At 51.0% G+C, this 13,991-nt stretch overlaps 1 protein-coding gene across 2 annotated transcripts in view; it reads right to left on the bottom strand.

The window, feature by feature from the left end:
- CPXM2 (carboxypeptidase X, M14 family member 2) overlaps positions 1-13,991 on the bottom strand; it is a 98,768-nt gene that overhangs the window by 30,327 nt on the left and 54,450 nt on the right. For both annotated transcript variants that reach the window (XM_060171115.1, XM_007519681.2), the window contains 2 exons: positions 8,176-8,260; positions 6,524-6,674 (listed from right to left, as the gene is read on the bottom strand). In XM_060171115.1, coding sequence (XP_060027098.1) covers positions 6,524-6,674; positions 8,176-8,260 — 236 coding nt within the window. The remainder of the gene's footprint in view (positions 1-6,523; positions 6,675-8,175; positions 8,261-13,991) is intronic.

Genomic DNA, 13,991 nt, shown 5'->3' with positions numbered 1-13,991 from the left:
CCTCTCAGCTCCCAGTCCCCAAGTCCCCTTGTTCATACTAAGGACAAAAGAAAACCTCTTTCTCTTGTGAGGAAATAGGGCTGTGGGAACTTGACCCAGGTGTGGCCACTGAAACCCTGCCCCCAAATGGTACAGTCTCCCAGGGAAGTGAGAGGTTGACCTGCGGTGAGTGGTAACACTGGTTGCTCTTTGCAAAGGAACACTTCTCATTTTTTAATATGAGAGAGATCTGTTACCAAATCACCTGTCCCAGCATCAAGTCCCAGCAATAACCTGGAGGAAAAGAAAAAGAAAGAAAGAAAGAAAGAAAGAAAGAAAGAAAGAAAGAAAGAAAGAAAAAGGAAAAAAACTAAAACACATGAAATTGTTTTAAAAAGATAGTCAACTTACTAACGTGTCACCGAACCTCACTTCCCCAGAGCCCTGTCCCGCTAGGGACAGACAGACACAGGCTGGGGGTATGGATCCGCCTACCAACACCCATGTCCAGTGGAGAAGTAATGACAGAAGCCAGAACTCTCACCTCCTGCTCCCTATAAAGAATTCTGGTCTATAATCCCAGAGGGGGAAATAACCCCACTCCACCAGGACCAGAAGTGTTTTATTACCAGGAATCTTGTTTTTTATACCATCCCTGAAAGGGAAGTGAATCTGGAAAACACCAGAGGAAGCCAGGCGCTGTTTCTCTTATCTGAGAGACAGAGTGAAAAAGGAAGGATATTTGAAAGTTGTAATAGGTGTAGGGGTGAACTAGAAAGGAAGTGAAGGCAGGGCCAATGAAAAAGTGGGAATATAAATATATATATTTATGTATATATAGAGAGAGATGGAGATAGAGATAGAGATAGAGATAGATGGATATAGAATCAACCCCATCGACCCTGGGGTTGCCAGCCTAGATTCACACTGCTGCTACCAGGGCTCCTCCATGCAGGGTACAGATGGGGATGTCTGCTGTGTGCTGTGTGAGTGAGTCAGCGTGGCTTTGTTCATGGGGACAAGGCCTCTTCAGCTGGATTCTCTCTACAGGCAGGAATTCACCTGCCACAGGACAGAGCAGAGGCCCCTCGCCAGAGTCTCATGAGACAAAGATCCCCTGCAAAGTTATTCTTGGCGTGTGCATGCGCGTTTGAAGCGAGGGCCTGAGGGCAAGCGAGGCAGAGGCAGAGGCACGGCCCCTCTGCGTGGGTTTCAGCTGTGCATTCAGAGTGCTTCTGTCTTCCTGGGCTATTTTTCTTCCAGAAGTGGATTCACAGCGGCCCCAGGGGACCTGAGCTTTGTTCATGCCAGCTGGCTGGTGGAAGTCACATTGGAGGGTTGGGGTGTGGGGATAATGGCATGGCAGCCCCCAAGTGTTTGTGGGGAGCAGTGACCCCTGCTCATCCCGTGGCTGGAACAGTTCCTTTGTGCGGGTCAGTGAAGCCTGAAGCAGCGGTGACCCAGCTCAGCCGCACAAACCCAAGGTCACCTGGTGGGTTGGCCGCAGCCACTCACAGACTGCTCTTCTCGGAACTCGGGCCATGAAAAATGCATCACCTTGGCTTCTGCATCTCTTTGCTTCCCCCCCCCACACACACACACACTATCTTCCTGTGCCTGCTCAGCCGGGGTGGGGTTCTTTTTAAAGACTTTGTGAGTAATGTTTCCAGAAGTGTCTCAACTGGGAAAGGAACAGTCCTATACCCCAGTAATCAACAGAATTGTCAAGTTCTTGAATAAATGGAAAGTCCTGTGTGATGGGCACAGAGTTCTCAGATCTGCAAGACGGAAAAGTTCTAGAGGTCTGTTTGGAGCAAAATGTGAATCAACTTGTGACCTTACTGAACTGAACTCATAAAAATGGATCAGACAGCGGGCTGGGTGGTGACATACCTGGCTGAGTATACATATTACACTGTCTAAGGACCTGGGTTCAAGCCCCCATTCCGCACCTGCAGGGGGGAAGCTTCACGAGTGGTGAAGCAGGTCTCTGTCTGTCTTCCCTTTCCCTCTTGATTTCTGTCTCTATCCAATGTATAATAAATAAAATTTAAAAAATGGGTCAGACAGTAAATTGTATGTGTATTTTATAGTTGAAGCCCGAGAAAACACAAGTGTTTTATTTCATTGTTGTTAATACTTTAAAATGAAAGTTCTCCGAATCTGAGCAGAAATGTCTATCTGAAGCAGCATTTCCTGAGCAGCCACAGAGCTCCTGGGCTTCCCGAAGCCAGCACAGTGGAGACGCCATAAGGCTCACAGGAAGTGGGGACAGAGGGGCAAACAGGAAGCACGTGCTGCCCTCTTTCTTTGGAGACACTGCACAGAGCAGTGGGTATGTCCCTGACACCACAGAGTGACCCAGGGTCAAGATTGCTCTGCCCAGCGCTGTCATGTCTGCCTCCTTCTGCCTCGGGTGGGTGGCCTTGTCATGAGAGCAGCCGGCTGGCCCTGGACAAACTGCTCACTTTCCATCAGGGAGCCGGCCTTTGGGACTGGGTCTGGGGTGGTTCATCTGTGTTCAGCAGGGTGTCAGGTCAGAGACAGGTCACAGGCCATAGGGATGGCGCTTCTCTGGGCAAAGCCCAGCCTCGAGACAGGTGGAGAAAGGACCGCCATTACTGTGAGCTTCAGAGACCTCTTAGTCCTCAGGCCTGGTTTAGCATGTGCTCTACTGAGAGAGCTAGCTCCCAGTCCATTGCTTTAACTTGATGGCCTCTCTAAAACCGTGAGATGACATCACACTTTAGGGCACTGAGGGGTGGTGATGGGGGGCTCCCAGTATATCTTGGGGAGATGCACTGCAGTCAGCAGGTCAGTTTGAATAGAACAGAATTCTGAGTATTCACACTGAGGGAGCTGGTCTGACAGCAAGGTCTCAACTTTGAGTCCTATTTGGAATTTACCCTCATGCTACAGTGTCCCCGAAGGGGCCAGCTGGCTTTCAGGATAATTGACATATAAATGCTGTCACAGGGGGCCTGGGTGGTAGGTTATCCCTACAGTGCACACAGTATCATGCCTGAGGATCTGGGTTCGAGCCCCTGATCCCCACCTGCAGGGGGGAAGCTTCGTGAGTGTTGGAGTAGTGCTGCAGGGATCTCTCTCTCTCTCTCTCTCTCTCCCTCTCTCTCTCTTTCCTTTCTATTTCTGTCTCTCAACCTCTATCAGAAAAAAAAAAAGAGGCTAAAGGCCATCGGGAAAGCGGGAGGCCTTGTGGGGGTCCGAGGCTCCATCTGTAACCTTTTGGAGAAAGGATAAGCCACGGTGTAGAAGGAATCAGGAGACTGTCTACACCCAAGAGGCTGAAGACCCCACTGTGTGCATCAGCCAGAACTGGCTTTGCTTTAAACGCCAGAATTTCTCCTCCAATTAGTTTAATAGGCCGGGGCAGGGGGGAGGGGGACTAGTGTGGGCTCAAGTAAGTAGAAACCCCATGTGTGAGCTGACCCAGCTTGGGGCAAGAACTGGTCTAACTCCTCAGGGCCTTCTAGGTGTCACGAGGGTAATCCCTCACTAACCAGCCCTCACTAACCAGCAGACAGGGACCTGTGCCCTTCTCCCTCCCCTTGGCTGCCCTCCACCCCTAGATGACCACCATAGTCTTCACAAAGTCTTAGCAATGGTTTGACTACAATTTTTCTTAATGTACAAACATATTTTTATTTTGCATAAGTGAGTTAATATTGATTTACAAATTCTAAGATAATAGGGGTGTAATTCCATATGGTTCCCACCACCAGAATTCTTACAAATTGTAAGATAATAGGTGTGTAATTCCATATGGCTCCTACCACCAGAATCCTGTGTCCCATTCCCTCCACTGGGAGGTGCAGTGGTTCTCCCATGTTAATGCATGTTATTAACACATTTTTGGTTGTTTTTTTAATGTATGTTTGTTTGTTTTTATAAGAGAGAGAGAGGGAGCAAGAACGCTGCTCAGTTCTAGCTTACAATGATGCTAAGGATTGAGCCTGGGTTCTCTGGGGACTCAGACACAAGTCTTATGTTCTGACATGTTGAATTATCTTCCCAATTCTCTTGACTTTTCTTTTCCTCTCTTATCAACCTACCTCTCAGTGGTTTGATTATCTGTCCAACCTCAGAAGAAGCTAGAATCACAGGGTGATTCCTTTTGTACCCCAACACAGAATCCTGCAACCCCAAATCAGGCAAGCTTCTGACTATTTTCTCTGGATCAATCTCAAACACACACACACACACACACAATCTTTGCACCAACAGCCCACTGGCACAATAATTACGGACACACCATGGAATAGAAATAAAGACGCTGGGGGCAGGTGGTGGCACACCTGGTTGAGCACACATATTACGATGCACAAGGACCCGGTTCAAGCCTCTGGTCCCCTCCTGCAGGAGGAATGCTTTGCAAATGGTAAAGCAGGGTTACAGGTGTCTCTCTTGTGATATATCTTGCCTTTTCTTCTCAATTTCTGGCTATCTCTATCCAATAAATACATAAAGATAATTTGTAAAAAGCTAATTAAACAACAAAGAAAGAAGGAATGGAAGAGAGAAAGAAAAGAAGAAAGAAAGAAATGTGCTGTCTGTGCAGCTCTCCACAGAATCAGGAGACAGGAGACCACTGAACTTGGAACCACAAGGGGCTGACATAAGCCACGGGGTTCAAACAGACACATCCACCAGGAGATTCTCTCCAGGTGGGGCAAAGACATGGAGAAAGGTTTGCAGACCAAGTGCAGATCTATCTAACAAAGAGTCTGTGTGATGTGCAGGCAGGTAGCAGATGAGACTCACCAGCAGAGTTTGTGTGGCTAAGATATTACTGTTGGCAAAGCAAAAGCATGGCTCCCATAGGGTTGCAGAAATTCCAAAGCTGGTGTGAAATAAGCTCTGAAAATACCGCAGTAGGGGTGGGAGTGGCTCTGGAACCAGCACGGTGCTGCCCCAGTACCTGAGAACCCAAGGCAGTAGACACTCCCGAGAAAACAAGGTCTGGACCTCCCAGCAGACAGGGCTGAAGGCTCATGGAGGAGGAAGCAAATGGGAGAAGATCCTGAAACTGAGTATGGTGCTACCCAGCCTGATGTGGGTGGACCGGCATGCAGACACTCCTGCAAGCCCCACCGCAGGGCCTCGGGATGTTCTGGGGGCTGGCTCCTTACCCATGAGAGCCCTTGTGAGATGAAGAAGTTGCTTTCACAGGGGCTCAGCTCTTCAATGCCGGAAGGCCAGGCAGACTCACAGAGAGCCAGGCCAGACCAGCCTGCCTGCCCCCAGCCACAGTCCAGGGGAGCATGGGAGAAGTCCAGCCTGCTTCCTGCCCACCATGTGATGTCCCATCAGACACTGTGAGGGAAAGATGGGGCCAGGAGAGCACAGAGCCCAAAAAAAAGCCACTTTTTAACTGTGTTTGGTTGATTCATTTTTTTAAATGAAGTCAGGGATGTCATAGGAAAGGTCAGAGTCTACTTTTTTATTCCTTTTAATTTTATTTCAATGAGAGAGCACCTAGTTCAATTAAGCACTGCATTCTTAATTTTCTACTAAGTCCTCCTTTCACCTTTGATTTCCCGGTCTTCCGTCACACTCTATCAGAGGATGTAGCCCACTTCTTCCAGATGGCTTACTATGCCTCCTTAGTCAGTGCTCAAGTCGACAGTGTTACTGTAACTGACCGCTTGTGCATCTCTAATACTTCTCCTCACAGTCACACCTATCCTGCTAGGTACAGAGAGAGACCAGAGCCCTGCTCAGCTCTAGCTGATGGTGGTGTTGGGAATTGAACCCGGGACCTTAGAGTCTCAGGCATGAGAGTCTTCTGCAGAACCATCAAGCTGTTTCCACAGCCCTTCTTATTCATTCTTTGTTTTGCAGAGAAAAACAGATAATGAGAGAGAGATGAGGGGGAGCACATCACAGCAATTGTCCCCCACCCATGGAGCTGCCCTGGTGCTACCCAGGCACTCCCATGTGGTGCTGGGTATCAAACCCAGGGCACACTGCAACAGGTGCGCCCTGTCAGATGAGCTGTATTCCAGTCTCCAGTTCACTTTCCTTTTTTTAACCAAAAAAAAAATTTTTTTTGATTGGATAGAGACAGAAATTGAGAATCCAGCAGGAGATACAGAGGGAAAGAGACACAGAGACACCTGCTGTCCTGCTTCACCACTCCCGAAGTTTTCACCCTGCAGGTGGGGACCAGGGGCTTGAACAACATAATGTGTGCGCATAACCAGGTGTGCCACTGCCTGGCCCCCACAGTCCAATTCTCCGTCTTTAGGGAGAGAATGAGAGGGGTCGGGAGGGGCTGTCAGAGACAGAGGGAGAGTCTCCTCAGCACCACACCACCAGCCACGCAGTGGTGCTCCCATGTGCGCACGGTTCCAGGGTTCAAACCCAGGGTACCATGTGCAGCAAGGCGCACCCCTCCCGGATGAGCTGCCATTCGAAATGCACGTGCAGAGGAGAGGCTGCCGGGTGGGTAGCACCGGCTGGGCCTGCCCCACACCCCACCTTGCACCCCTGCCTCTGGGGAAGCGCAAAGGGGCCCACTCACCTGGCAGCGGGCAGCCCAAGATCTCCATCCTCAAGCAGATGCTCCCGTTGTCAAACCAGGAGCGCGGGTTGACGCGAATGTAGCGAGCCACCATTGGCGTGGGCAGCCGGTTGAGGACCGGGACCTCCTTCTCGCTGTTGCCTTCGAAGATCTGCGCATGTGCAGAAGAGGACCACAGAGACAGCGGTTCACTCATCAACAGGATGTCATGGATGGACATCTAGTGCGTGCTGGGCATGAGGGCAAGAGAAACCGGCTGTAGAGCCTGTCCTGGGAACCGCCACCACACAGCGGTGGGCTGAGAGCACGTTTATACTTAAATAGTGTCAGAGGGACTCCTGGCTCAGCAGAGACAACCACGGGGCGGGGCAGGGGGGTTCTGTAGAGGACAGGTACAGCCTGAGGGGCAAAGTACCACTTGGCTCTGTCTGGAAGGAAAGCTGAGTAGAGGGAGAAGTGTGGGAGGAATGCCAGAGAAAAGGAGAAACGGGGGGCTGGGCATGACACACCTGGTTAAGAGCATGTATTACCACATCCAAAGACCCAAGTTCAAGTCTCTGGTTCCCATTTGCAGGGGGAAAGCTTCACAACTGGTAACGCAGGGCTGCAGGTGTCGCTCTGTCTTTCTTTCCCTCTCTAGCTCCCCCGGGATCCCTCTCAATTTATATCTGTTCTAGCAGATAAAATAAAGTTTAAAAAAAATTAAAAAGAAGGAACAGTTGTGGATGGAGCCCAGAAGTGGGGCTCAGAGAGGTGCCTTTAAATGGCCTCAGTTGAACCAGAACAAAGGAGTGAGTGAGTCTGTGTGTGTATGTCTGTGTGTCTATTTATGTGTGAGGTGTGTGTGTGTGTGTGTGTGTGTGTGTGTGTGTGTGTGTATGTGTGTGTGCGTGTGTGTATGAGAAAGTGGGTTGAACACAGAGCTCATAGACTGTGTCAGGTCCTGGGTGTCATATAAGGAACATGCATGTGACAGTCTGCGGAAGAGAGGGACATGATCAAAACATGCCAACCTGGGCTAACAATGCTGAGTGGAGTAGGAACCTTACATATAAACAGCATTGAGGGGACCCACACAGTGGTGGTTAGGCCCCTCCTGGACCCATGAGTTGTGTAAGAGATCATATCCCAGCAACCCCGGATTTACCCTGGCCTTAAATGGGAGCCAGTGTGCCGAGCTCTGGGGCAGAGAGAGGGCTCATTCTCCATCAGACTCTGGTTGGTTTCAGTTGACACACAACCATCAAAACACCCAGAGGCAAACAAACACTGCAAAGTATTAACTTTTCTCCTATCTAGATTTCTTATGTTATATAGCTGGACTATCCACCATCCATGCATCCATCCAATCATCCATCATCCAACCCTCTCTCCATTCATTTATCTATCCATCCATCTGTCCATCCCATCCATCATCCATTTACCTACCCACCCAACTATTCTTGTATCGATCCATCCATTCATCCATCCATCCATCCACCCATCCACCCATCCATCCATCCATCCATCCACCCATCCATCCACCCATCATCCTCCATCCATCCACTCATCCACGCATCCATCCATCTACCCACCCATCGATCTACTTGTCTTTTTGCACAGTCCACACAGCCAGGGACTATGGGCAAAGTTCAAAGGACAAATAGACTCACCATGTCTCCAGATTCACTCTTAACTGTGACCCATGTATGGCTGTCATTGCTCACCATGACCTTATAGGAAGTCACCCAGTCACTCCTAGGAGGAAACAAAACATCGCTGGGTCCACACACTTTGGAATATACCCCTCACCCACAGGGGGACACAGCAGCAGCAGAGTAGGGCCCAGAGGCAGATAGGACCAGGTCAAACCCTGGAACCACCACTCACACACACTCCCTGCAACCTGGGCCAGGCACTTCACCCATTTGGGCCACTGTTCATTCATGCACCAACTGGGACATACTGGTGTACTGACCTTAAAGGCTTCTGGCCCTCTAAGCAAGTGGGGCACTGTCTGAAATGAGCTGTCAGGTGATGCAAACAGGTGGAAACGGAAATGGACGTCACTCAGTGAAAGAGAACCAACCTGACATGGACATACTGGAAGATTCCAAGCTTCTGTGTGACAAGGCGCAAGCACAGAGGCTGTACAAGAAGCAGCAAGTGTGGCTGGACTCACACCTGCCCTGTCCACAGCACAAGCAACACCACGAGTGAAGAGAAGTGTCCTATGTGCCCTGCTTCCACAGCTGCCTTGCTCACGGTCGCCAGAGAGTGGGCACAGCCTAAATGTCTACGGGATCAACGTCTGACCTCCCCCAGAGAGGGTCAGGTGGAAGTGAGGGAGGGTTGGGAAAGCCAGGGGCTGGACTGGAGCGGGGGAGGCTCTAGTCCCTCCCCCACCTCTAGGACCCCATCTCCTCAAACCCACCATCCATATCTTAACTGTTGCTTATTCTGCCCAAGGCCAGCAGGATTGGCATCCTGATTCTTAGCATATGAAAAGAGCTGAAGTGATGCTTAACCCTATCTGTCCAGCCCTCCCCTCAGGGCCACATCAGAGGGCCCTGTCCTTGGGCCTCAGGAGGACTGTCTGTCGATTTTATCTCCCCCAAGGCTCTAGAATCTCCAAGGAAGTGGGCCTGCGTTGTGACTGAAGGCTCTGGGATTAAAGCAAGGTGGACTGCCTGCCTCACATCCTCTTCTCTGGCCTGGAGGCAGAGCGGGAGATAGCTTCACAATGCTGGGCTGAATGATGTCTAATCACCCCCTGCTCCTGAGTCCCACAGGATAATGAGGCAGACAGAGAAATGCAGAGGATGTGTCTAGAGATTGTGATCAAGGGAGCTGAAGTTCCAGGGGCCAGAGAAAAGGCTTGCTGCTCAGAGGAAGGCAGGCAGGCAGGAGGCAGGGCCAGGTCTAAGGAAAGCTACATAGTTTCTTCTGTTACAAGCCCAGTCATTGTCTAGAGAGAACTGGCTTCACATGCCCAGGCTCTCCTGGTTGCATAATCCCCAGGGAGGATTTGAAATTCTCCATGCCTTTGTGGCTCCCCTCACTTCCTCACAGAGATTTCTCCACATCACAAAGCCACCTTGACATTTAATTCTCAGTTACTGGAGGCTTGCACTCAAAGCCCGGCATCCCCATCAAGAACCTGGCTTTCTTGCTAGAGGAGGAGAAGGAGGAGGAGGAGGAGGAGGAGGAGGAGGAGGAGGAGGAGGAGGAGGAGGAGGAGGAGGAGATGAAAGCGGAGGAGAAAAAAGAGGAGGAAGACAAGAAGGAAGAGAAAGAGGAGGATGAAGAGGAGAAGAAGAAAGAGGAAAAGGAAGAGGAGGAAGAGGCTGCCAGACTCCCTAGGGCTCCCTCCTTCAAGCAAAACAAAAGATAAAAACAAAGACACCTCCCTTCCCTTTCAGATACTCCCAGGCTTCCAACCAGCCTTCCCTCAGAGCTGGAGGAAGGAGGTGGACCACAAAAGCAAATTCTGGGACGCATTCAGAGACCTGGCTGCTGGTGTTCATTCGCTGTAAATATAAGCCAAGAATGGCACACCGGCAACAAAGCACCGGGCTCTGGGCTCACAGAGCCTCCTCCTCCAGCACCGCTAGATCCCAGATTCCAGAGAACAGACGCCTGCTCTCAATAGGCTCGCGTGCAAGCAAAGAAACCTCTGAGGGGGAAAACAACCCTGTGAACTGAAAATAAAATGCCCGTGAACAGCAACAAAGGCAGAGCTGCACAGAGAGAAATGCATGGAACTGTGTGGATGAGGACACTGAGTTGGGAGGGCAGGGTGGTGGCGCACTTGCCTGAGTGCACACCTTAGCATACGCAAGGACCACCCGGTTTCAAGCCCCGAGTCCCAACCTGCCGGGGGAAGCTTCATGAGGCATTGCTGCAGGTGTCTCTCTGTCTCCATCTCCCCTTTCCCTCTCAATTTCTCTTAGTATCAAGAAGGAAAGAAAGAAGGGAGACAGGGAGGAAGAGAGGGGAGGTAAGGGAGTAAAGAATGAAGGAGGGGAAAAAGGAAGGATGGAAAGAGAAAGGGAGGGAGGGAGGGAGGAAGGGAGGAAGGGAGGAAGGGAGGGAGGGAGGGAGGGAGGGAGGGAGGAAGGGAGGGAGGGAGGAAGGGAGGAAGGAAGGAAGGAAGGAAGGGAGGGAGGGAGGGAGGAAGGGAGGGAGGAAGGAAGGAAGGGAGGGAGGAAGGGAGGAAGGAAGGAAGGAAGGGAGGGAGGAAGGGAGGAAGGGAGGAAGGGAGGGAGGGAGAGAGGAAGGGAGGAAGGGAGGGAGGGAGGGAGGGAGGAAGGAAGGAAGGGAGGGAGGGAGGGAGGAAGGAAGGGAGGAAGGGAGGGAGGAAGGGAGGAAGGGAGGGAGGAAGGGAGGAAGGGAGGAAGGAAGGAAGGAAGGAAGGGAGGGAGGGAGGAAGGGAGGAAGGGAGGGAGGAAGGGAGGGAGGGAGGAAAGAAGGAAGGAAGGGAGGGAGGGAGGGAGGGAGGGAGGAAGGGAGGGAGGAAGGAAGGGAGGAAGGGAGGGAGGAAGGGAGGAAGGGAGGAAGGAAGGAAGGAAGGGAGGAAGGGAGGGAGGGAGGGAGGAAGGAGGGAGGGAGGGAGGAAGGGAGGAAGGAAGGAAGGGAGGAAGGGAGGAGGGAGGGAGGGAGGAAGGGAGGAAGGAAGGAAGGAAGGAAGGGAGGGAGGAAGGGAGGAAGGGAGGAAGAGAAGAGTAGAGCAGGTGTAATGGATTTGTCATGCAGGCATCAGGTGTCAGCAATAATCCCAGAGGTGAGGGGGCTGGGCAGTGGTGCACCCGGTTAAGTGCACATAGTACTAAGTGCAAGGACCCACATAAGGAACTGAGTTCAAGCCCCTCCTCCCTACCTGCAGCAGAAGGCTTCACAAGCAGTGAAGCAGTCTGCAGGTGTCTCTCTTTATCTCTCCCTCTCCATCTCCCCTCTCAATTTCTCTCCGTCCTATGGAATAAAGTGGGGGGAGGGGGGGGAATGGCCACCAGGAGTGGTGGATTCACAGTGCTGGCACCCACCACCCAGTGACTGGAGGTGTGTGTGTGTGTGTGTGTGTGTGTGTGTGTGTGTGTGTGTGTGTGTCCTAGTGGTAATGAAACAAAGGAAGAAAGAAAGATAGGAAGGGAGGGAGGAAGGGAGGGAGGGAGGAAGGGATGGAGGGAAGGGATGGAGGGAAGGAGAGAGGGAGGGAGGGTGGGAGGGAGGGAGGGAGGAAGGAGCACCACCACCAGCCAGAGCTGAGCAGTGCTCTGCTATCTACCTCTCTCTCCTTCATTAAAATAATAAATAAGTAAACAAAATTTACTGTGGAGGAGAAATCCCTCCCCACCTGACACCGCAGTGCTTGGTTCCTAGCATCTATGGAAGGCTACCGTGTCAGAAGCCATGCTCTGGAAAGAGGTTCTGGGCTGGGTGCTGGTGATCCCAGTTCAGCGCACATATTACCAAGCACAAGAAGCCAGCTTTGAACCCCCACTCCCCACCTGCAGGGGGCTGCTTTGCGAGCAGTGAAGCAGGTCTGCAGGTGTCTCTCTTTCTTTCCCTCTCTATCTCCCCATTCTCTCCCAATTTCTCTCTGTTCTATATAATAAATAAAATTAGGGAAAAAAGGGGGGATGGCCTCCAGGAGCAGTGGATTTGTAGTGCCAGCACTGAGCCCCAGAAATAACCCTGATGGCAATAGTGAGAGAGAGGGTGAGAGAGAGAGAAAGAGAGAACAGGAGAAGACCAGAAAGCTGGACTGGAATGCATGGGACATGGGTAACTGTTTTGAATTATAAGCAGAGCTGTTTGACCTTTCACACATCACCAGGCTTGTAAACTACCGAGTAACCACACACACACACACACACACACACACACTCACTCACTCACTCACTCACTCACTCACTCACTCACATCCTTTCTGCTTCACTCCTCTGGTGTTTTCTCAAACTTTTTCCACTCAGTTCAAGGTCATTCTCTTCCCTCGCATGCAGAAGTTGAGGCCAATTTAAACCTCAGTCCTCATTTCAAAGCGGGATTGAAAGTCAGAGCCCTTTTCTTTTTTCTTTGAAGACTCCATCTTCTCCCATGGCTCTCTGAACAGACAGGCAGTGGACTCTGCAGGGGTGAAGGCCTACAGCCCATCTCTCCCTCCCACCGCCCGCCCTATGTTCTCGCCTCTCTGCCAGCATGCTGCTCTGTTGGCAGCGCTGGTGTTATTCTTGAGAGAGACTCTAAAGAGAAACCGGAGATGAGGAGGTTATGTGGAGAAGAAGAGAAAGAATGTCTACTGTGAGGCTGGCAAAGGCTTTTTACTGTTACACATGCTAAGAGCATCTCTGAAGCACCAGCTTTCGGCCTGAGAGGGAAGGTAGCTCCCCAAAGGAGAGGGTCCTCTAAGAGAGCAGGAAGCTTCCTGCCAGCATGACCAGAGGCATGGAGTGAGTGAACCCCAGCTGGAGCACTGGTTGGGAGAAAGCCAAGGGAGGAGCTAAAGACAAGTCCAGGTGCCTGTGACATTCTTACTCTGTCACCTATGAATTATGTCACCTCTGGCAACTGCAGTTCTCAGCAACAGTAAGCACTGAGATCCGAGCTTCTGGAGAATTCCATGGGACACCATTAATGAAGCACAATGCTTGGGAGTGAAATGATTCAATGCACTTAATTTGTCAGCTCACTCTGTGAAGTACAATGTCACCTCACACCCTAAAATGACACCAGGCAGCAATGACACACATAGGCCCTAATAGAGGGAGCACACACCCAGGGGTCTTGGCTATTATTTGAAAGAACTTGTCTTCTCTTGCAAATCAGAACTAACACCAGGGATCGGGCAGTAGCGCAGTGGGTTAAGTACACATGGTGCAAAGCACAAGGACCAGCATAAGGATCCCTGTTCAAGCCCCGGCTCCCCACCTGCAGGGGGGTCGCTTGACGAGTGGTGAACAGGTCTGTAGGTGTCTGTCTTTCTCTCCCCCTCTCTGTCTCCCCTCCTCTCTCCATTTCTCTCTGTTCTATCCAGCAACAACACACAATGACAACAATAATGATGACAACAACAAGGGTAACAACAAGGGCAACAAAATGGGAAAAATAGCTTCCAGGAGCAGTGGATTTGTAGTGCAGGCACCGAGCCCCAGCAATAACCCTGGAGGCAAAAATAAATAAATAAATAAATAAATAAATAAAACTAACACCAAACATGGCTTGGAAATTTCTGCTGAGAAATTTACTGGCTGGACACCTCCCAGAAATTCCGGAAGCTTCTGGGCAGAGGATTCTGAGGGGAAAACACTCATCTTTTGGAACCAAGAGGCGCCTTGACTGGGATTCTAAATGAGCTTTGGATAAGGGGATGCCACTGTGTACGTGCCACGCCGCTTTCTCACGTGTATGTCTAAGTTGTTTCCACTTGGCAGAGGCAGGAGTGATGACAGTGTAAGGACGAGGTGCGCTGGTTCAGGCCGGCTCTCCTGGT

Source organism: Erinaceus europaeus, chromosome 14 (assembly GCF_950295315.1).
Source record: "Erinaceus europaeus chromosome 14, mEriEur2.1, whole genome shotgun sequence".
In the NCBI taxonomy this organism is placed as follows: domain Eukaryota; kingdom Metazoa; phylum Chordata; class Mammalia; order Eulipotyphla; family Erinaceidae; genus Erinaceus; species Erinaceus europaeus.
The sequence above is the reverse complement of the archived record's forward strand: the minus strand, read 5'-3'. Positions and strand labels throughout refer to the sequence as shown.